The sequence below is a fragment of the Bombina bombina genome, chromosome 7, assembly GCF_027579735.1.
Source record: "Bombina bombina isolate aBomBom1 chromosome 7, aBomBom1.pri, whole genome shotgun sequence".
Classification (NCBI taxonomy): domain Eukaryota; kingdom Metazoa; phylum Chordata; class Amphibia; order Anura; family Bombinatoridae; genus Bombina; species Bombina bombina.
The window spans coordinates 417,350,123-417,373,862 of record NC_069505.1 but is presented as its reverse complement, the minus strand read 5'-3'; the positions used below and the strand labels follow the sequence as shown (position 1 = coordinate 417,373,862).

At 44.4% G+C, this 23,740-nt stretch overlaps 1 protein-coding gene across 2 annotated transcripts in view; it reads left to right on the top strand.

The window, feature by feature from the left end:
- The first annotated feature begins 4,933 nt into the window (after positions 1–4,933).
- HMGXB4 (HMG-box containing 4) overlaps positions 4,934–23,740 on the top strand; it is a 37,222-nt gene continuing 18,415 nt past the window's right edge. Inside the window, exons 1-8 of one of the 2 annotated variants that reach the window (XM_053721238.1) lie at positions 4,934–5,189; positions 10,884–11,032; positions 11,627–11,705; positions 13,925–14,754; positions 14,842–14,923; positions 16,042–16,106; positions 17,445–17,550; positions 19,604–19,773. In XM_053721238.1, coding sequence (XP_053577213.1) covers positions 5,168–5,189; positions 10,884–11,032; positions 11,627–11,705; positions 13,925–14,754; positions 14,842–14,923; positions 16,042–16,106; positions 17,445–17,550; positions 19,604–19,773 — 1,503 coding nt within the window. In that variant the 5' untranslated portion in view covers positions 4,934–5,167. Of the gene's footprint in view, positions 5,190–5,239; positions 5,958–10,883; positions 11,033–11,626; positions 11,706–13,924; positions 14,755–14,841; positions 14,924–16,041; positions 16,107–17,444; positions 17,551–19,603; positions 19,774–23,740 lie in introns of those variants that run through there. The other variant, XM_053721239.1, reaches the window with a different exon arrangement.

Here is a 23,740-nt window from a genome sequence, read left to right as displayed (position 1 = left end):
CAGAGGGGCTACAGGACCAGGAATCTGATCTGAGATCTTATGTGCCTGTGACTGATAGAGGGGCTGCAAGACCAGGAATATGATCTGAGATTTAATGTGTGTGACTGACAAGAGGGGCTGCAAGACCAGGAGTCTGATCTGAGATCTAATGTGTCCGTGACTGACAGAGGGGCTGCAGGGCCAGGAGTATGATCTGAGATCTAATGTGTGTGACTGACCGAGGGGCTGCAAGACCATTAATCTGATCTGAGATCTAATATGTGTGACAAACAGAGGGGCAGCAGACCCAGGAGTCTGATCTGAGATCTAATGTGTGTGACAGGGAGAGGAGCTGCAAACCCAGGAGTCTGATCTGAGATCTAATGTGCCGTGACTGATAGAGGGGCTGCAGGACCAGAAGTCTGATCTGAGATCTAATGTGTGTGACTGACAGAGGGGCTGCAGGACCAGGAGTCTGATCTGAAATCTAATGTGCCCGTGACTGACAGAGGGGCTGCAGGACCAGGAGTCTGATCTGAGATCTAATGTGCCCGTGACTGACAGAGGAGCCGCAGGACCAGGAGTCTGATCTGAGATCTAATGTGCCCGTGACTGACAGAGGGGCCGCAGGACCAGGAGTCTGATCTGAGATCTAATGTGCCCGTGACTGACAGAGGGGCCGCAGGACCAGGAGTCTGATCTGAGATCTAATGTGCCCGTGACTGACAGAGGGGCCGCAGGACCAGGAGTCTGATCTGAGATCTAATGTGCCCGTGACTGACAGAGGGGCCGCAGGACCAGGAGTCTGATCTGAGATCTAATGTGCCCGTGACTGACAGAGGGGCTGCAGGACCAGGAGTCTGATCTGAGATCTAATGTGCCCGTGACTGACAGAGGGGCTGCAGGACCAGGAGTCTGATCTGAGATCTAATGTGCCCGTGACTGACAGAGGGGCTGCAGGACCAGGAGTCTGATCTGAGATCTAATGTGCCCGTGACTGACAGAGGGGCTGCAGGACCAGGAGTCTGATCTGAGATCTAATGTGCCCGTGACTGACAGAGGGGCTGCAGGACCAGGAGTCTGATCTTAGATCTAATGTGCCCGTGACTGACAGAGGGGCTGCAGGACCAGGAGTCTGATCTGAGATCTAATGTGCCCGTGACTGACAGAGGGGCTGCAGGACCAGGAGTCTGATCTGAGATCTAATGTGCCTGTGACTGACAGAGGGGCTGCAGGACCAGGAGTCTGATCTGAGATCTAATGTGCCCGTGACTGACAGAGGCGCTGCAGGACCAGGAGTCCGATCTGAGATCTAATGTGCCCGTGACTGACAGAGGCGCTGCAGGACCAGGAGTCCGATCTGAGATCTAATGTGTCCGTGACTGACAGAGGGGCTGCAGGACCAGGAGTCTGATCTGAGATCTAATGTGCCTGTGACTGACAGAGGGCTGCAGGACCAGGAGTCTGATCTGAGATCTAATGTGCCCGTGACTGACAGAGGGGCTGCAGGACCAGGAGTCTGATCTGAGATCTAATGTGTGTGACTGACAGAGGGGCTGCAGGACCAGGAGTCTGATCTGAGATCTAATGTGCCCGTGACTGACAGAGGGGCTGCTGGACCAGGAGTCTGATCTGAGATCTAATGTGCCCGTGACTGACAGAGGGGCTGTAGGGCCAGGGTCTGATCTGAGATCTAATGTGTCTGTCACTGACAGGGGCTGTAGGGCCAGGAGTCTGATCTGAGATTTAATGTGTCCGACTGACAGAGGGGCTGCAGGAGCAATGGTCTGATCTGAGATCTAATGTGTGTGACTGACAGAGGGGCTGCAGGACCAGGAATCTGATCTGAGATCTTATGTGCCTGTGACTGATAGAGGGGCTGCAAGACCAGGAATATGATCTGAGATTTAATGTGTGTGACTGACAAGAGGGGCTGCAAGACCAGGAGTCTGATCTGAGATCTAATGTGTCCGTGACTGACAGAGGGGCTGCAGGGCCAGGAGTATGATCTGAGATCTAATGTGTGTGACTGACCGAGGGGCTGCAAGACCATTAATCTGATCTGAGATCTAATATGTGTGACAAACAGAGGGGCTGCAGACCCAGGAGTCTGATCTGAGATCTAATGTGTGGTGACTGACAGAGGGGCTGCAGGACCAGAAGTCTGATCTGAGATCTAATGTGTGTGACAGGGAGAGGGGCTGCAAACCCAGGAGTCTGATCTGAGATCTAATGTGTGGTGACTGACAGAGGGGCTGCAGGACCAGAAGTCTGATCTGAGATCTAATGTGTGTGACTGATAGAGGGGCTGCAGGACCAGGGGTCTGATCTGAGATCTAATGTGTGTGACTGACAGAGGGGCTGCAGGACCAGGAGTCTGATCTGAGATCGAATGTGTCCGTGACTGACAGAGGGCTGCAGGACCAGGAGTCTGATCTGAGATCTAATGTGCCCGTGACTGACAGAGGGGCTGCAGAACCAGGAGTCTGATCTGAGATCTAATGTGCCCGTGACTGACAGAGGGGCTGCAGGACCAGGAGTCTGATCTGAGATCTAATGTGCCCGTGACTGACAGAGGGGCTGCAGGACCAGGAGTCTGATCTGAGATCTAATGTGCCCGTGACTGACAGAGGGGCTGCAGGACCAGGAGTCTGATCTGAGATCTAATGTGCCCGTGACTGACAGAGGGGCTGCAGGACCAGGAGTCTGATCTGAGATCTAATGTGCCCATGACTGACAGAGGGGCTGCAGGACCAGGAGTCTGATCTGAGATCTAATGTGCCCGTGACTGACAGAGGGGCTGCAGGACCAGGAGTCTGATCTGAGATCTAATGTGCCCGTGACTGACAGAGGGGCTGCAGGACCAGGAGTCTGATCTGAGATCTAATGTGCCCGTGACTGACAGAGGGGCTGCAGGACCAGGAGTCTGATCTGAGATCTAATGTGCCCGTGACTGACAGAGGGGCTGCAGGACCAGGAGTCTGATCTGAGATCTAATGTGCCCGTGACTGACAGAGGGGCTGCAGGACCAGGAGTCTGATCTGAGATCTAATGTGCCCGTGACTGACAGAGGGGCTGCAGGACCAGGAGTCTGATCTGAGATCTAATGTGCCCGTGACTGACAGAGGGGCTGCAGGACCAGGAGTCTGATCTGAGATCTAATGTGCCCGTGACTGACAGAGGGGCCGCAGGACCAGGAGTCTGATCTGAGATCTAATGTGCCCGTGACTGACAGAGGGGCCGCAGGACCAGGAGTCTGATCTGAGATCTAATGTGCCCGTGACTGACAGAGGGGCCGCAGGACCAGGAGTCTGATCTGAGATCTAATGTGCCCGTGACTGACAGAGGGGCCGCAGGACCAGGAGTCTGATCTGAGATCTAATGTGCCCGTGACTGACAGAGGGGCCGCAGGACCAGGAGTCTGATCTGAGATCTAATGTGCCCGTGACTGACAGAGGGGCCGCAGGACCAGGAGTCTGATCTGAGATCTAATGTGCCCGTGACTGACAGAGGGGCCGCAGGACCAGGAGTCTGATCTGAGATCTAATGTGCCCGTGACTGACAGAGGGGCCGCAGGACCAGGAGTCTGATCTGAGATCTAATGTGCCCGTGACTGACAGAGGGGCCGCAGGACCAGGAGTCTGATCTGAGATCTAATGTGCCCGTGACTGACAGAGGGGCCGCAGGACCAGGAGTCTGATCTGAGATCTAATGTGCCCGTGACTGACAGAGGGGCCGCAGGACCAGGAGTCTGATCTGAGATCTAATGTGCCCGTGACTGACAGAGGGGCTGCAGGACCAGGAGTCTGATCTTAGATCTAATGTGCCCGTGACTGACAGAGGGGCTGCAGGACCAGGAGTCTGATCTTAGATCTAATGTGCCCGTGACTGACAGAGGGGCTGCAGGACCAGGAGTCTGATCTTAGATCTAATGTGCCTGTGACTGACAGAGGGGCTGCAGGACCAGGAGTCTTATCTTGTGTACCCACTTGATAAGGTTGCTGGTGTGTACTGTATTACTGACAACTTAATTTGCCTCATATAAGCCACCGCTAACTCTGCAGGATTGTCATGTTTTGGGAGGTTGCTCCAGCTTCCCACACACAGTTTTTCTATATTCTGGTTTTAGGGACTGCCCAGCCCGGGACATGTTTAGCCATAATTAAACATAATACAGTGTATTTAATTGGAGTTTTATGTCCATTTAAAAAGACATACAACTCAAACATTTTCTTTTATGGCTCAGATAGAGCATATAATTTTAAACAACGTTCTAATTTACTTCTATTATCAAATTTTCTTTATTCTCTTGGTATATTTTGTTGAAAATCAGGGAGGTAATTTCAGGAGCGTGCACGTGTCTGAAGCATTATATGGCAGCAGTTTTGCAAGAATGTTATCCAATTGCAAAAGCACTAGATGGCAGCACTATTTCCTGTCATGTAGTGCTGCAGCCGCCTACCTAGGTATCTCTTAAACAAACAGCAGAAGTAAACTAGAAACTTTTATTAAATTGTTTAATCTGTAATGAATAGATTACTCATTGGCTAATTAGGACAACTCCTACAGCACTATTGGCTCACACTACAGAACTAAAAGAAAAAATAGACACATCTTTGGCTAAGAATACAAGTGCATTATGTCATTGTATCCTCAGGTTTAGAAATATTTGCATATATGATTTGTCGTGAGGATGTCAAAGAATCTCAAATTCTATAGAAAACTTCAACAAGCAGTGAATCACCCAAAACAGATCATTTAATTAATAATAATGCTAATAATAATTATAGTTCTATCTTCAATAGAGCATGCGCAGTAGCAGTTCTCCATGACTAGTTTGTGTGACCATGCGTAAACTAAGTTCATGTTCGCGCATGCGCAGACTAATCCCGAAGCCTTTCATGGAGCGTTAGCGAAATTATTGCTTTTACGCATGCGTAGTGTCGCACTGTATTTTGCTGCGCGTGCGTATGGTTAGGTACCGGGGAAATTTGTAAATTCGGACTATAATAGGGCGAGTCCGGTCTGAAGCCGTACAGATGCAAGTATTTAACCGGATCGTTCGTGCCCCGAGTACTTTGTCCGTTAGTAGCGAGGAGCTAAAACTGCATTATATTATGTTACCTTCCCCGTACAGTGCCTGAGGCTGTGAGCGCGCCCTTTTAATTTGCCCTGATCGTCACGTGACATGTCCCACGCAGACTACAGAGGTAGGTGTGGCCTGGAGCATCAGAGTGCACCTGACCTAATCACTGAGGGCACTGGCCATCATTAGGGGATATCAATGGGAGGGAACACTGGTCATTAGTGGGGCATCAGTGTGAAGGCACCTGCCAATGGGGTATCAGGGGACATCAGTGTGAAAGCACCTGGGCACCATTATTGGGGCAACAGTGGGCACTGGTCATAACTAGGGGGCATCAGTATGAGGGCACCTATCACTGGGGCATTAGGAAATACTGGCCATCACTGGAGGGCATCAGTGTGAGGGAACCTATCACTGGGGCATTAGGGAATACTGGCCATCACTGGAGGGCATCAGTGTGAGGGAACCTATCACTGGGGCATTAGGGAATACTGGCCATCACTGGAGGGCATCAGTGTGAAGACACCTATCACTGGGGTATTAGGGAATACTGGCCATCACTGTGGGCATCAGTGTGAAGACGCCTATCATAGGGGTATTAGGGAATACTGGCCATCATTTGAGGGCATTAGTGTGAGGGCACCTATCACTGGGGTATCAGTGGTCACCGGCCTTTTCTGAGGGACATCAGTGTGAAGGCACCTATCACTGGGGTATCAGTAATCACCCGGCTTCTTTGAGGGGGCATCATTGTGAGGGCACAAAACTAGGTTTATTACTAGATACATAACTAAGGAGCAGCATACCATACTGGCAGGTGCATCTGAGCGTCATTACCCGGCATCCTAAGCACTATCACATGGTGCACATCGGCATAATTTAGGATACGCAGGTATTATTGTGATGCATCAATGTAAGCTACATTCTATTATTATTGGGAGCACTTAGAATCACTGGAAGGGTAGACGGGTAATCCTAGGGAGCACCTAGGGTTTGCCTAGACGCAATCAATACGGAACAACTGTGACCTATACAAATGGGAGGACACCTGGCATCACGTGGAGATCACTGGGGTTATTAGGTGTCAAAATTACATGTTTTTTTTTTTTTTTTTTTTAATTATGCATTAGAAATGAATCATTATTGACAAATATCTCCAAACGAACTCATTTAAAATCATTTTAAACTGTCAGTTTGTTAGAAAAACCTGCATTGTTTTGCAGACCTAGGACACACCGCTTGAAAAGCCTCTCTTGTTTTTCTTACTTACGTTTTTCTGTGGCTAATAAGGGCCAAATATATATGAGTTCCTGCACATATAAGATCATCACTGTACAGTATGTAATAACTAGGGATGCACCGATACCGATACCAAGTATTTGCATGAGTACTTGTACTCATGTAGAAAAAAGGAAATTATAGGCGCTAAAGGACAGTACCCAGCTTAACTAGTGAATTCCCCTCCAAGAATACAAAGTGGCAAAAGCAATGTGAAAAAGTGAAGTTAAGCGCTCAAAGCACGGGTGTATCTAGGAGATGTGTATTTAAATAAAGGGACCAGTGTCCAGTATGTAATCAGCGAAAAAATATATTCATCAAAGTATTTATATGTAATAATATATAGGAAGGAATATATATATATGTACCAGAACAGAGACAGAGGCGTAAATATAGTTCAAATGGAAAATTTCCAAGGCAATTTATTATACTAATAAAACAGAGGTGTCAAGATGTCTAAAATGATACAAAATGATACAATGTAAAACAAAGGGACGTCTCCCTTAATAAATGTATAGATGCATAAAAGAACAATAAGAAAAAGTACTTGCGCTTTAGCGAAAAATGTACTGATGTCCCAAGATATTGACTTGCCAAGTGACAAGAAAGTAACTGTCCAGTTGTAGGCTTAAATTGCCTGTATATGGTGGTTGGCGTTACTGGATGAGAGAAAAGGGCGCCTTTTTGTGTAAAGGTGACGTGACGTCACGTTTTAAAATGGTAGGTGATGTTGCCGTGGCAACCCCTATTCCTAAATCTGTAAGGAAATCCTGGGGGATCTAAAGATAATCTTTGCGCTCACGAAAGATGATAGCTTTGTTATCGTGAGGAAAGACTAGCAGGATCTTGAAATTTAGAAATGGGTCTTTGCGGTCGCTAGTAGCGACTAGTTTATCCTTTGTTGAGGGACTTGGCGGTCGCAAACAGCGACTAGGAGAAATATACAGATCCTTCCAGTTGAAGATAAGGTGGTCGTTAGTAACGACTTGAGGATCTTTTAAGAAGTGTAGGTTGGTCTTTGCGGTCGCCGGTAGCGACTGGTGTATCCTTTGTTGAAGAACTTGGCGGTCGCAAACAGCGACTAGGAGAAATATACAGATCCTTCCAGTTGAAGATAAGGTGGTCGTTAGTAACGACTTGAGGATCTTTTAAGAAGTGTAGGTTGGTCTTTGCAGTCGCCGGTAGCAACTGGTGTATCCTTTGTTGAAGAACTTGGCGGTCGCAAGTAGCGACTAAGGAATTCTTTGGTTTAGGATGAGGTGGTCGTTAGTAACGACTCGCGGATCTTTTAGGATAAGTAAGATGGTCTTTGCGGTCGCTGGTAGCAACTGGGTTATCCTTTGTTGAGGAACTTGGCGGTCGCAGGGAGCGACTAGGAAATTCTTAGGAGACAGTCGGTTTTGTGGTCGCTAGTAGCGACTAGGAGTTTCTTTGTAGCAAGGTTGGTGCCAAACGGCACAGCAGTTGGTGGAGTTAGTTGTCAGTTGGTGCCAGCATGCACATAGAAATTCAAATGGAAAGTCCTTATACTGAAGAGCATTAAATATAGGGCTGCAGCAAACAAAGAACCTGACTCCCTGCAGTCCAGAGCCAAAGAATACAGCATCTGTCAGGTTCTTTGTTTGCTGCAGCCCTATATTTAATGCTCTTCAGTATAAGGACTTTCCATTTGAATTTCTATGTGCATGCTGGCACCAACTGACAACTAACTCCACCAACTGCTGTGCTGTTTGGCACCAACCTTGCTACAAAGAAACTCCTAGTCGCTACTAGCGACCACAAAACCGACTGTCTCCTAAGAATTTCCTAGTCGCTCCCTGCGACCGCCAAGTTCCTCAACAAAGGATAACCCAGTTGCTACCAGCGACCGCAAAGACCATCTTACTTATCCTAAAAGATCCGCGAGTCGTTACTAACGACCACCTCATCCTAAACCAAAGAATTCCTTAGTCGCTACTTGCGACCGCCAAGTTCTTCAACAAAGGATACACCAGTTGCTACCGGCGACTGCAAAGACCAACCTACACTTCTTAAAAGATCCTCAAGTCGTTACTAACGACCACCTTATCTTCAACTGGAAGGATCTGTATATTTCTCCTAGTCGCTGTTTGCGACCGCCAAGTTCTTCAACAAAGGATACACCAGTCGCTACCGGCGACCGCAAAGACCAACCTACACTTCTTAAAAGATCCTCAAGTCGTTACTAACGACCACCTTATCTTCAACTGGAAGGATCTGTATATTTCTCCTAGTCGCTGTTTGCGACCGCCAAGTCCCTCAACAAAGGATAAACTAGTCGCTACTAGCGACCGCAAAGACCCATTTCTAAATTTCAAGATCCTGCTAGTCTTTCCTCACGATAACAAAGCTATCATCTTTCGTGAGCGCAAAGATTATCTTTAGATCCCCCAGGATTTCCTTACAGATTTAGGAATAGGGGTTGCCACGGCAACATCACCTACCATTTTAAAACGTGACGTCACGTCACCTTTACACAAAAAGGCGCCCTTTTCTCTCATCCAGTAACACCAACCACCATATACAGGCAATTTAAGCCTACAACTGGACAGTTACTTTCTTGTCACTTGGCAAGTCAATATCTTGGGACATCAGTACATTTTTCGCTAAAGCGCAAGTACTTTTTCTTATTGTTCTTTTATGCTTATTTTATGTATCTATACATTTATTAAGGGAGACGTCCCTTTGTTTTACATTGTATCATTTTGTATCATTTTAGACATCTTGACACCTCTGTTTTATTAGTATAATAAATTGCCTTGGAAATTTTCCATTTGAACTATATTTACGCCTCTGTCTCTGTTCTGGTACATATATATATATTCCTTCCTATATATTATTACATATAAATACTTTGATGAATATATTTTTTCGCTGATTACATACTGGGCACTGGTCCCTTTATTTAAATACACATCTCCTAGATACACCCGTGCTTTGAGCGCTTAACTTCACTTTTTCACATTACTTGTACTCATGCAAATGCACCGATACTTAAACCAATACCTCCACTTCCTACCCATATTGCTATCTTGTGGCGTTTTTTCAAACTGCATGCTCCCATTTCATTTTAAACTGGAGTGGAGACTAAACTAAAAATGGTTTACTACTGTTCTGCCAATACAAATTGCTGTTATTTGTATTATTGTAGGAGAGATCACTGTACTGCATTCAGACAAACCCCCGAAGTACTGGGCAGTTAATAAACAGATTTCCAGCTCTGGCTAAAATGGGCCAAAAATATCTTTCTGCCCCATGCAGTAATGTGGAAAGTGAAAGACTGTTCAACTTAGAGTCGAACCTCCATACAAATGTCAGATTTATGTAATATAACAGCCCTACAACCCAATTGCATTACCCCTTTAAATTTAATATTTTAGTGTAATATTTTTTATTTATAAACATGTTCAGTGAACTTTTTTATTATTTCATAATGTCTTTTGAATTACAGTCCTTTATAATTATAAAGAAGGAATCTTAAATAATTAGTCTGTATTGCGCTTGGTAAACTGTCACATGACATTAAAAAAAAAAGTATCGGTAATTGGTATCGGCGAGTATTTGAAAACAAGTATCGGTACTTTTACTCGGTCATAAAAAAATGGTATCGGTGCAACCCTAGTAATAACGTTATGGTTCTGCATACCATGAAATGCATCTCAGCCTATTTGGGGGAGTGGTAGTGCTAAAGTTTCAGAGTTAAATTACAGTAAAATAAAAAAAAAAGTATTGCAAAAGTTTTTTTTTTTATAGGGAATATAAAAGTGCAAAATGAAAATCCTCAATGTGTTAGAGCATTTTATTATTACACTGTTGCTTGGTCATAACTATGTGTTTAACCCTGCACTTACTGGGAGCTAATTGAGCACAAGCTAATGACACGAAACGTGTGTAACCACCAGTCATCTAGCTCCCATTAGTGCATTGCTGCTCCAGAGCATAACCAGGTCTGCTTTTCAAAGAAGGATACAAAAAGAACAAAGCACATTTGATAAAAGAAGTGAATTTAAAAGTGCTGTACATTGCACACTACCTGAATCATGTTTATTTCTGACTTTCATGTACCTTTAAATAAGCATGGGGAATGAAATATTAAATTTAACCTCCCTTTAATTACAGATAAGAACGAGCACTTCTGTTAGTCTATGAGGCTGCATAAAAATATTTACCCTCCTGATTTGTATCCCATTGCTATGAGTTGCAGCTCACTTTGGCAGCTAAGGGATTAAAGGGACAATAAAACAATTAGTAATTAGAAAACATTTCAGTTTTGTTGCCAAATCTAAATATTAAGACTTTTTTACTGCACTTGTTTTTCAATAGCCAAACTCCACCCACTATTTGCCCTTTTTTTTAGAGGAGTCTGCAGACAATAAGCCTGACCACAGTCATTATGTTAGTATAAAGTGCATTGTTTATTTGCTAAACTAAACATTTTATATACAAATTTCAAGGCTTATACTGTCCCTTTAAGGATACTAACTGAATTTGTCTCGTTTTATTTAACCTCCTGTGACATCAGAGATCCTGGATGCAGACCGTGGGGTTGAGGATGTGGGTCTGGCAGCGGGCAGGACCCAGCGGGAGAAAAAGCGATCGTACAAGGACCTGCTACGCGAGGAAGAGGAGATAGCAGAGCAAGTTCGCAAATCCTCTAAAAAGAGGCCGAAGGTACTACTATAGGCATTGCTTTACATTATCATATCTTATCACCTCTGCTGAGGCCAGTTAAAGGGATATGAAACCTGATTCAGACAGAACATACCATTTAAAAAAAGGTTCCAATTTGCTTTGTTCCTGTGGTATTCTTTGTTGAAGAGATACCTAGGTAGCATCTGGAGCACAAGATGGCAGGAAATAGTGCTGCCTCTAGTGCTCTTGCATATGGATAACATTCTTGTAAAACTGCTGCCATATAGTGTTCAAAGTGTGTGCATGCTCCTGAGCTTACAAACCTGCTTTTCAACAACGGATACAAAGAAAACAAAGACAATTTGATGATACAATTTGAAACATTTAGGCTTTTATGTCCCTTTAAGCCAGGCATCCTCCAACTTGGCCCTCCAGAGGTTTTGGAACTACATTTACCATGATGCTTAGCAAGCATATCGGCTGGCTGAGTATCAGGCTGAGCATCATGGGAAATGTAGTTCCAAAACCTCTGGAGGGCCAAGTTTGAGGATGCCTGCTTTAAGCCATCCGTCAATGAGAAGAGTATAGTGTGCTATCATCTCAGAGTAATGCAGGTTTCATGTTTGTTTGCAGGACTCAGATTTGCTCTCTATGCTGCCCGAATCGCACAAGAAGAAAAAGAAGCACAGCTCTGATGAAGCCTATATTCCAGGTTGGACATCCAGTAGCCTCTTGCTTGGCCCGGCTTGCACGTTATCTTTTGTACCTCTGTATCAGTGGCTGCTTCTCTGTCGTTTAGCCCGGCTTGCACGTTATCTTTTGTACCTCTGTATTGTCTCTACCATTCAGCTGCTGTTTCACTCAGACCAAGTACTTGCAGCTCATTAAAGGCACATTGTACTGTAGCTTTAAGAATCTTAAATAACGCTTGTGAGTAAATATACAGAGGATTCTTATGCCTTCAATAACGTTTACGTAAATAATTTTGCGTCATTCTCAGACATTCATTTTAGAGCTGGTTAGGTCAGTTTAAAGAGAGCAGTTTCATAATATGGCACCTTTGTCATTTACCGCTGTCCAGCTTTAAATTCTAAACTTGTCAACATATGATCCTCACACTCCAATAGAACGTTAACGGGAGAAGCCCTTTTAAAACCTGCATTTTATGCTAACATTGCACTTGCCACTACACTAAGCTTGTGTTGTCTTATGGGACAGTAAAATCTAAACTAAAGGGACATGAAATCCAAATTTGTTCTTTCATGATTCAGATAGAGCACACACTTTTTAAACACATTTCTAATTTATTTCTATTCTCTATTTTGCTTCATTCTCTTGGTATCCTTTATTGAAGGATCAGCAATGCACTACTGTGAGCTAGCTGAACACAACTGTAAGCCAATGATAACCGGTACATATGTGCAGTCACCAATCAGCAGCTAGCTCCAAGCTCCTGAGCCTACCTAGGTATGCTTTTCAACAAAGAATACCAAGAGAATACAGCCAATTAGATATTAGAAGTACATTTCTCTATCTAAATCATGAAAGAAAATATTTGGGTTTCATGCCCCTTTTAAACTTTCATGATTCTGATAGAGCATGCCATTTTATTCAACTTTCCAATTCACAAGCCCCTCTTAAGATTAAAAAAAAGGCAGTTACAGGAGAAATAGCACTTGTTGCTGCGAAACGCGTTGTATATATCTTTGTTATGGTGTTTATTTGCCTATGCAAAGCCTTTCTGATCTAAAGCTGGTCTAGACTTATTGAAGCTTCAGTTTCTATCATCATTTTTATAATGGACACTTGTAAAATATCTCCAAGACACCTTTCAAAACATTTTTATCAGCCCTTGATCCTGGATAAGCAGTGTGGCCCGACTTGTCGGTATGTATTGTGCACCCAGAGTTTGTGGTCCAACTCACTTGTGAGTATAGATTTGAAAAAATAATATATACTGATTTTACGTATAAACAGTATACACTACATGGCGCCTGCATTTATTTAAGGTGCGATGTTTCGAATGGATTCCCCTTTTTCCCCAGTTGAATCACTAGAGAGCAGTTTCAGTGTGTGATGTTTGGGATCAAAATTACTTTATTAAATAGACCTTTATATATATATATATATATATATATGCAATAATTTTAATACTCTTCCTTTTTTTTTTTTTTTTTTTTTTTTTTTTAGATTTTAATTAAAATTATCTTTGGCGAAATAGATATTTCTATCGTATAATCTGTGATTGTATATTTTGAGCACCTACTAGTCCTGTTTTTGGATCTGTTCTTTTAGTAATTACTAACTTTACAAAACAAAGCTGTATTATTCTTTGCAAAATGCTTCTCAGCTATGAAGCTGCGGATTCATGTAGCTTCCAATTTGTATTTAATTTAACAACCATTAAATACAGTAGATTTGCATAATCAACTGCACAATAAAAAGACAATGCAATAGCACTTAGTCTGAACTTTAAATGAGTAGTAGATTCTTTTTCTGTAAAATTTTAAAGTTTTGTTTATTTCCACTTGTGTATCATGTGACAGCCATCAGCCAATCACAAATGCCTATACCTATATTCTGTGAATTCTTGCACATGCTCAGTGGGAGATGATGACTCAAAATGTGTACATATAAAAAGACTGTACAAATTTTTTAGTGGAAGTAAATTGTAAAGTTATTTAAAATTGCTGCTCTATCTGAATCATAAAAGTTTAATTTTGACTTGAGTGTCCCATTATTTCTTGTGGAACGCTAGTAGTAATGATTCTAGTATCATATATGTATTGTTCTTTTCTGCTGTTGGCACCTTGTCTCCTAACGCCTAGAGCACTATCTCACCCTCTTCTGCTGTTATATGTCAGTATGTCGGCTGTTTATGTAGATCTTAGCTGTCTCTCATAGTTTTCCCTTCTTTTCTGGGTGTTTTAGAGGTTTCCCTGGATAGCTCCAAAAAGAAAAAGAAGCTTCCTCATCATGGCCCCTCTTCACCTTCCTCAGACAATGCCATGGACATCCTCACAGCTATTACCTCTCCTATAGTCACCTCCACCAAACCACCCTCTAAGAAAGTAGACAAAGTGCTAGCTTCTTCCGTCGGATTGCAGTCCCCCAGCCAACCCCCCCGCAAAGATCACCACAAGAAAAGTGGGGAGACATCAGGGGAGGAGCACGCCCACAAATCAAAGAAACCCAAACCTCTCACTTTGCGGGAACCAGATGGTTTAAGGATGAAGCTAATCCTGTCTCCCAAGGAGAAGACCAGCGACCATTCAGTCTCGCCCCAGGGAAGTCCAGTGCTCAGCGACAGCTCATCTTCCAAAAAGAGCGTCAAGAAAGCCTCAAGAGAGGAGACAGATGCTAGGGGCAGCCATAAAAAACACAAGAAGGAAAGCCACGCCCCACGGCCTGGATCAACACCCGAATCGGCTTCTTCTTCTGCGGGGGAACTCGAGGTTGGACATCTGGTTATTGATGACTCATTCCGGGAGATGAAAAAGAAAAAAAAGTCTAAGAAAAGCAAAAAGAAAAAGGACAAACACAAAGAGGATAAACACAAAAAGCACAGCAAGAGCAAGAGGGAGTCAGATGGAAGCATCGTGCAGTCTCCTCCCCTAGTGTTGTCTCCGCCGCAACCGTCAACTCCCACCGCTATGCTCGTGCAGTCCTCACCACCTCCTTTACCTCTTCCAGATGCCACCCACCCTTTACAACCGGAGCCGTCAATAGAGAAGAAGAAGAAGCGAGATGACACTGAGAAGGTAAGAGGTTTCCACTAACCTTCGTTAGTTAGGTTTTATTAACTAATGTAACAATTCCGTCTCTTTTCATTGTGCATCCGGGAGCAGCCCAAGAAGAAGAACATGTCGGCCTATCAGGTCTTCTCCAAGGAATATCGAAGCAGCATTATCGCAGAACATCCAGGGATAGGTGAGGGCAGAACTCACAATGTGATATCTTTAAGGGGACATAGACATGCATAAAAGAAAATGGTGTCATGTGTTACTCCGGCTAAGAGGTTAAACACATAAATAAAGTCACACCAGTGCAGCAATGCATTACTGGGAACTAGCTGGTGAGCCAATAACATGATGTGTATCCACCAATCAGCAGCTTGCTCCTCAGTCTACCTAAGTATGCCTTTTAACAAACGAAACCAAGAGCACAAAGTAGATTTTTGATAATACAAGTAAAGTCTCTGAAAATGTTATGTTGTATCTGATCTATAAAAGTGTAATTTTGACTTTCATGTTCCTTTAATTTTATTATTATAATAAGAAACTTTCCGGTTGCTGTGCAATATTTCTGACCTCAGAAACATAACAACAAAGTAAGTGGCTGGTCAAATGCACATTGGGCGCAATTTATTAAGCTGCGCATGCAGATTTGGGGCAGAAAACGCTATTTAAGTAGCAGCAGTCTTAAGAACGTTACCCATTTGCAAGATAACAAGAATGTTAACCATTTGCTACAGCACTAGAGGGCAGCACCATTTCCTGCCATGTTGTGCTCCAGATGCTACCTAGGTATCTCTTCAACACAGAATATTATGGGAACTAAGCACATTTGATAATAGAAGTAAATTGGAAACTTTTTTTTAAAATGTTCTGTCTGAATTACAAAAGAAAATGTTTGAGTTTCATATCCCTTGAATGTGTGCAATATGTGGCGATCAGTGTTCCCTCTAAGACCAGTTTTGTGAGCGGCCCAGTAGTGAAATAGTTAATTAGTGCAATTCGCAAACACTACACAATGCAGACTTCAAGGTGTGTTTACTTTATTAACTGTTTCACTACCGAGCTGCTCACAAAACTGGCCTTAGAGGGAACACTGGTGGCGATCACTGTGTATGTGTTTGCCTGGCAGTGTACTCACTAGTCAGGAGCTATGTACTCTCCAAGACTGGCACTGGGTGTCTGTTTAAATAAATAAAAATAATAATAATCCGTTCTGGTTGTGCGGTATTTGCCCACTGTGGCTGTGCCGGATCGGATTTACTATAAGTGCCAGCAAACCACTTCCTCTTGTGACTTTTTTTTGCTTTACAGACTTTGGAGAGCTGAGTAAGAAACTGGCCGAGGTGTGGAAGCAACTCCAAGAAAAAGACAAGCTTGTAAGTCTTCCACCGCTATCCGTAGAACAATCGTAGATCAGCTGATAGTAGCCGGTTGCCTGTTCAGTTGGTGCATAATTGTTCGGGCTTAGTAATTGTATTCACTGCGGCACAAACATATCAGTAGAGCACATGATCTAGTGCTGTGGGTCTTAATGGGGCACATTTTAATACTAGTAATTGTGTGACATTTCTCACTTATTTTCTATTTGCTTTGACAACCAAGGGACTTATTTAATTGAATATAATCATATAATATGATAATTAAAGATTGTGAATTAAACGGCAATTAAAGTAATTTTTACATGTATGTCAGATATGGATTTTTGCATATACAGTATGTGCTTAATGTTATTGTGTCAGCAAAGTTTGCATTGTTTTGTAATCTAGGGACACACCTCTTGAAAACCCTTTTGAATATGTTTATTTTATCTCTTTTGTGGCCAGTTAGGGACAGATATATATGAGCTCTTGCAATTAAAGGGACAATCCAGCCAATATTGGGATCCACATGGATGCATATGAGTTTTGAATAGAAGCATTTTTGTAATATACATATATTAGCAAAAGTGCTTCTAATAAAAGCTATAGATGTTTAAAAAGCATATTTAAGTATGCACCCTGCACCAGCATTTTAAACACAGCACTTGCTCAGAGAGTCTAAGATGCTTGTACTTTCTGGTAATGACTCAATTTGTTAATTGCTGACATGATACAAGCCCCACTTGTGCTCTGAACAACTGCAGTATTTAACATGCCACTGCTTGAGAATATCTAGCTATGCTTCACATGCACGTGCAGTGAAAATGTTAACATTACAACATTGATGACTTTTACTAGAAGAATTTTTGCAATTACATGTATATTGCAAATATGTTTCTGTTCAAAGATGTAATTCATCTATGTGCATTTAAATTTTGACCGGAATGTCCCTTTAATATGCAGTATGTTGCAGGGTCAGAGTTCTTAATCCCATGTTATGCACTGCAGACTCTTTGGGGAATGGAAATATGACAATTTTTATTTTCAAATTATGGAAAAGGTAAGTAAATCATAAATAACGGAAAGATGTTGCAAAGTCATTGTTAAGTTAAATGCGCCTTTAAGAAAGGATATACCTAAAGAATTAGGTCATGAGCAGTTTGGGATATTTTTTCCTCGTTAAATTTGACGTGATGCTCTTAGCAGAAAGTTGTGCCGCCCTTGCTGCTCACCAGAAACATTAAACCTGCACTGCTGTGGTATTGCTGTTCTCTTGTTATAGAGCAGATTATGTCTTGCTGCACTGAATACTTAATATGACTGCTGACCATCTGGTTTCTCGTTTGCTCATTGCAGGTTTGGAAACAGAAGGCGCAGTATCTCCAGCACAAGCAAAACAAAGCGGAGGCCACAACTGTAAAACGTAAATCTGGCAGTTCTGAGTCAGCTCCACGGAGTAAAGGTACTGTCACATGGTTATGTACTCCCCAGAGTTGTGCTGTGTGATCAGTCGCCCTCTCCTGTCCAGTACCTGCTAGAGGCGCATCTTCTATCCAACTTCTGCCCATGCATCCTCTCCTGCCCAGCACCTGCTAGAGGCGCATCTTCTATCCAACTTCTGCCCATGCATCCTCTCCTGCCCAGCACCTGCTAGAGGCGCATCTTCTATCCAACTTCTGCCCATGCATCCTCTCCTGCCCAGCACCTGCTAGAGGCGCATCTTCTATCCAACTTCTGCCCATGCATCCTCTCCTGCCCAACACCTGCTAGAGGCGCATCTTCTATCCAACTTCTGCCCATGCATCCTCTCCTGCCCAGCACCTGCTAGAGGCGCATCTTCTATCCAACTTCTGCCCATGCATCCTCTCCTGCCCAGCACCTGCTAGAGGCGCATCTTCTATCCAACTTCTGCCCATGCATCCTCTCCTGCCCAGCACCTGTCAGAGCCGCATCTTCTGTCCAACTTCTGCCCATGCATCCTCTCCTGCCCAGCACCTGCTAGAGCCGCATCTTCTGTCCAACTTCTGCTCATGCATCCTCTCCTGCCCAGCACCTGCTTGAGCCGCATCTTCTGTCCATGCATCCTCTCCTGTCCAGTACCTGCTAGAGGCGCATCTTCTATCCAACTTCTGCCCATGCATCCTCTCCTGCCCAGCACCTGTCAGAGCCGCATCTTCTGTCCAACTTCTGCTCATGCATCCTCTCCTGCCCAGCACCTGCTAGAGGCGCATCTTCTGTCCAACTTCTGCCCATGCATCCTCTCCTGCCCAACACCTGCTAGAGCCGCATCTTCTGTCCATGCATCCTCTCCTGCCCAGCACCTGCTAGAGGTCGCATCTTCTGTCCAACTTCTGCCCATGCATCCTCTCCTGCCCAACACCTGCTAGAGCCGCATCTTCTGCCCATGCATCCTATCCTGCCCAGCACCTGCCAGCGCCACCTGTCCCTTACAACTAATGCCCATGCATCCTCTCCTGCCCAGCACCTGCCAGTGCCACCTCTCCCTTACAACTTCTGCCCATGCATCCTATCCTGCCCAGCACCTGCCAGTGCCACCTCTCCCTTACAACTTCTGTCCATGCATCGCACCCTATCCAGCACCTGCCAGAGCCGCATCTTCTGTCCAGCTTCTGCTCATGCATTCTCTCCTGCCCAGCACCTGCCAGAACCGCATCTTCTGTCCAGCTTCTGCTCATGCATCCTCTCCTGACCAGCACCTGCCAGAGCCGCATCTTCTGTCCAGCTTCTGCTCATGCATCCTCTCCTGCCCAGCACCTGCCAGAGCCGCAATCTTCTGTCCAGCTTCTGCTCATGCATCCTCTCCTGACCAGCACCTGCCAGAGCCGCATCTTCTGTTCAGCTTCTGCTCATGCATCCTCTCCTGCCCAGCACCTGCCAGAACCGCATCTTCTGTTCAGCTTCTGCTCATGCATCCTCTCCTGCCCCGCACCTGCCAGAGCCGCAATCTTCTGTCCAGCTTCTGCTCATGCATCCTTTCCTGCCCAGCACCTGCCAGAGCCGCAATCTTCTGTCCAGCTTCTGTTCATGCATCCTCTCCTGCCCAGCACCTGCCACAACCGCATCTTCTGTCCAGCTTCTGCTCATGCATCCTCTCCTGCTCAACACCTGCCAGAGCCGCATCTTCTGTCCAGCTTCTGCTCATGCATCCTCTCCTATCCAGCACCTGCCAGTGCCACCTCTCCCATACAACTTCTGCCCACGCATCGTCCCCTATCCAGCACCTGCCACTGCCACCTCTCCCATCCAGATTCTGCCCATGCAGCGTCCCCTATCCAGCACCTGCCAGTGCCACCTCTCCCATACAACTTCTGCCCACGCATCGTCCCCTATCCAGCACCTGCCACTGCCACCTCTCCCATCCAGATTCTGCCCATGCAGCGTCCCCTATCCAGCACCTGCCAGTGCCACCTCTCCTGTCAGACCCCTGCCTGGCTCCTGTCTGTGCCACCCTTTGTTGTCTTTCTCTCTGATTACAAGCTCCTCTCTCTTTTCAGGCTCCTCCTCAGGTGTCTCCTCACCTCACAAGAAATCCCCAAGCAGTGTCCCATCCTTCTCCTCCTCCCCAGCAAAGGTTCCTGAAACTGAGCCCATTGATGTGGCTGCCCATCTACAGCTACTTGGAGAGTCCTTGAGCCTGATTGGGCACCGGCTGCAGGAAACTGAGGTGAGCATATAAGTCACTAGGCCCTTGTAAGAGTGAGGTGCACATATTTCTGATGCTCTGCTGTTTAGAAGGCTTCTTGCTGTTTTTGCTTCTCTGGAAATCCGGATTTTAAACGGGATCGTTTTTTCCCTCAGTTTGCTGCGGGTTGCAGGACAGGTAGATTACCTCAATAATTCTGCTGAGGTGTAGAGTGTTACCTGGGGTATGTTTTCTTGATTTGGTAAATTTAAGGGGAACATTTATTTAAGAGTTTTTTTTTGGTTCTGTATTATATCCTTTGTTAAATATATATATATATAAAAAAGTTAGATTTTTTTTTTCTTTTTTGGTATCATGGATCAAGAGCCTGTGCAGGATGTTACCTGTAGCTTATGTTTTGATGCCCAGGTGGAACCCCAGTACCTTTTTGTTCTTCATGTATTGAAGGAACTTTAGCTTATAGAAATAGACTTTTGACCCTGAGCCATCATTAGCTAAGGCGGATGCTGTTCAGGAGCCTCCTGTTTCAGATGTGCCGCAGCTTTCTCCTCAAGCGTCCCAATCCTATTCATCTGCACATGCAGTGCCCTGCGTTTCCTCTCATGCTCCGTCTGGAGTTACTTTGCAAGATATTACTGCCCATGTATCTTCTGCGGTATCTGAGGCGCTGTCTGCTTTTCCCATGTTGCAGGGAAAACGCAAAAGGAATTTTAAAGAAACAGTAAGGAAGGTTTCTGATCCTGAGGTGGCTAATCAAAGTCTTTCCTCTAAGAAGTCTGATTTTTGTGCATCTGAGGGTGAACTTTCGGATTCAGGCAGTATAATTCCTTCTACTGATGCTGAAGTTGTGTCCTTCAGATATAAGATATATGTTACTTAAGGAGGTTTTGGCTACCTTGGATGACTCCGATACTACTATTGTTGTTAACCCTAAGAAGTCTAGTAAGCTGAACAAGTATTTTGATGTTCCCTCTGCGGTGGAGGTTTTTCCGGTTCCAGACCGTGCTTCTGAGATTATTGCACGGTAGTGGGAGAGACCTGGTATTCCTTTTTCTCCATCTCCTATTATTAAAGAAAATGTATGTTATTAAAGGTCTTCAATGGCAGCCTGCGGTGTGTATTGCTACTGTTACCAGCGCTGCAGCTTACTGGTTTTTATGCTTTGTCTGATTCTATTCAGACAGATACTCCTCTTGAGGAGATCCAGGACAGGATTAAGGCTCTTAAGGTTAGCCAATTCCTTTATTTCATATGCTTCCTTACAGGTCATTAAACTGGGAGCAAAAATGTCTGGTTTCTCCTACATTGGTGTGTCCGGTCCACGGCTTCATCCTTACTTGTGGGATATTCTCATTCCCTACAGGAAATGGCAAAGAGAGCACACAGCAAAGCTGTCCATATAGCCCCCCTCTGGCTCCGTCCCCCAGTCATTCTCTTTGCCGCTCTGTACAAGTAGCATCTCCACGGGATGGTAAAGAGTATGTGGTGTTAGTGTAGTTTTATTTCTTCTATCAAGAGTTTGTTATTTCAAAATAGTGCCGGTTTGTACTATTTACTCTACAACAGAAAGTGATGAAGATTTCTGTTAAAAGAGGAGTATGATTTTAGCACCAGTAACTAAAATCCATTGCTATTCCCACGCAGGACTGTTGAAACCAGAGAACTTCAGTTGTGGGGAACAGTTTGCAGGCTTATCTGCTTCAGGTATGATCAGTCACTTTTCTAACAAGACCTAGTAATGCTAGAAGACTGTCAGTTTTCCCTTCTAAAAGGGATAGGTAAGCCATTTTCTTAGACTCAGTAACAGAATTAAGGCTTATAACTTGGGCTCTATGCTGGTTGACACTATTAAGTCGTTTGGTTTTTATCATGTTTAGGTGACATTTGGAGTGTTTTGCAAACTTTGAAACACTTTTGGGGAACTTTATTTGCGCCTGGCAGCCGTTTAGACACCTAATCTTGTCAGAAAGGCCCCTTCACTCTGGAATGCAGAGGGAGGAGGCCTCATTTTCGCGCCTAAGTTGCGCAGTTACTTTTCACTAAGCAGGTCATGCAGCTTCACGTGAAAGGTCCAGAGGCTTAGAAAAGGACTTCAGAGAGGCTTATTACTGTTGTGAATAACCCCTAAGGAAGGTAAACGCCGCAGCAAAGACTGTGGCAGGGACTGTAGTGTGTTTAAACCGGTTAATTGTTATTTTAGCTCCGGTTTGGACATTTAGGGGTTAAGTGGCTTGAAAATTGGTGTGCAATACTTTCAAAGCATTAAGACACTGGGGTATAAATTTCATAAAGATCGGATATTTCTTGATGGTTTTTCTATCATTCAGAAATAAAGTGTGCCCTTTTTATTATTTAAAGAGACAGTAACGGTTTGGTTTAAAATAGTTTTTATTGCATTAAAAGTCTGCCTAAGTCTGTTTAACATGTCTGTACCTTCAGATAGCATATGTTCTGTGTGTATGGAGGCCAAGGTGGTTCCCCCATTAAATGTATGTGCGAATTGTGCCATGGCGTCCAAACAGATTAAGGACAGTACTGTCACATTTAATAATGTTGCCCAAGATGATTCTTTAAATGAAGGTAGTGGGGATAGTTCATCATCCTCTCCTTCTGTGTCAATACCAGCTTTGCCCGCGCAGGCGATACCTAGTACATCTAGCGCACCAATGCTTGTTACTATGCAGCAATAAACAGCAGTAATGGATAATTCTCTAGCAGCTCTTTTATCCAAACTGCCAGCATTTCCTAGAAAGCGTGATTGCTCAGTTTTAAATACAGAGGATGAGCAAGTAGGCGCAGAAGATAATTTGTCTGTTATGCCCTCACATCAATCTGAGTTGGCAGTGAGGGAGGGTCTGTCCGAGGGAGAAATTTCTGACTCAGGAAAAATTTCTCAGCAGGCAGAACCTGATATTGTGGCTTTTAAATTTAAGCTAGAACATCTCCGCGCTCTGCTTAAGGAGGTGCTAGCTACACTTGATGATTGTGATATTTTGGTGATTCCAGAGAAGTTATGCAAAATGGACAAATTCTTAGAGGTCCCAGTGCACGCTGATGCGTTTCCGATACCCAAGAGGGTGGCGGACATAGTGACTAAGGAGTGGGAGAAGCCAGGTATACCTTTTGTTCCCCCTCCTATATTTAAGAAAATGTTCCCCATTGTCGACCCCAGAAGGGATGCATGGCAAACGGTCCCTAAGGTAGAGGGGGCAGTTTCAACGTTAGCTAAGCGCACTACTATTCCTATAGAGGACAATTGCGCTTTCAAAGACCCTATGGATAAAAAATTGGAAGGATTGCTTAAGAAGATTTTTGTTCAGCAAGGTTTCCTTCTTCAACCAATTTCGTACATTATTCCTGTCACCACGGCGGCGTCTTTTTTTGGTTCGATGATGAGGTCATGGACAGAATTCGCATGATGAGGTCATGGACAGAATTCACGCACTAAAGTTGGCTAATTCCTTTATTTTGGATGCCGCTTTTCAATTGGCTAAATTAGCGGCGAAAAATTCAGGGTTTGCAATAGTGGCGCGCAGGGCGCTTTGGCTAAAATCTTGGTCGGCGGATGTGTCGTCCAAAACAAAATTGCTTAATATTCCTTTCAAAGGTAAGACCCTTTTCGGGCCAGAATTGAAGGAGATTATTTCAGACATCACTGGAGGAAAGGGCCATGCCCTTCCACAGGATAGGCCTTTCAAAGCAAAAAATAAGTCTAATTTTCGTTCCTTTCGCAATTTCAGGAACGGACCGGCTTCTAACGCTGCAGCCTCTAGACAAGAGGGTAACACTTCCCAGCCCAAACCAGCATGGAAACCATTGCAAGGCTGGAACAAGGGAAACAGGCCAAAAAGCCTGCTGCTGCTACCAAGACAGCATGAAGGGGTAGCCCCCGATCCGGGACCGGATCTAGTAGGGGGCAGACTTTCTCTCTTTGCTCAGGCTTGGGCAAGAGATGTTCCGGACCCCTGGGCACTAGAAATTGTTTCTC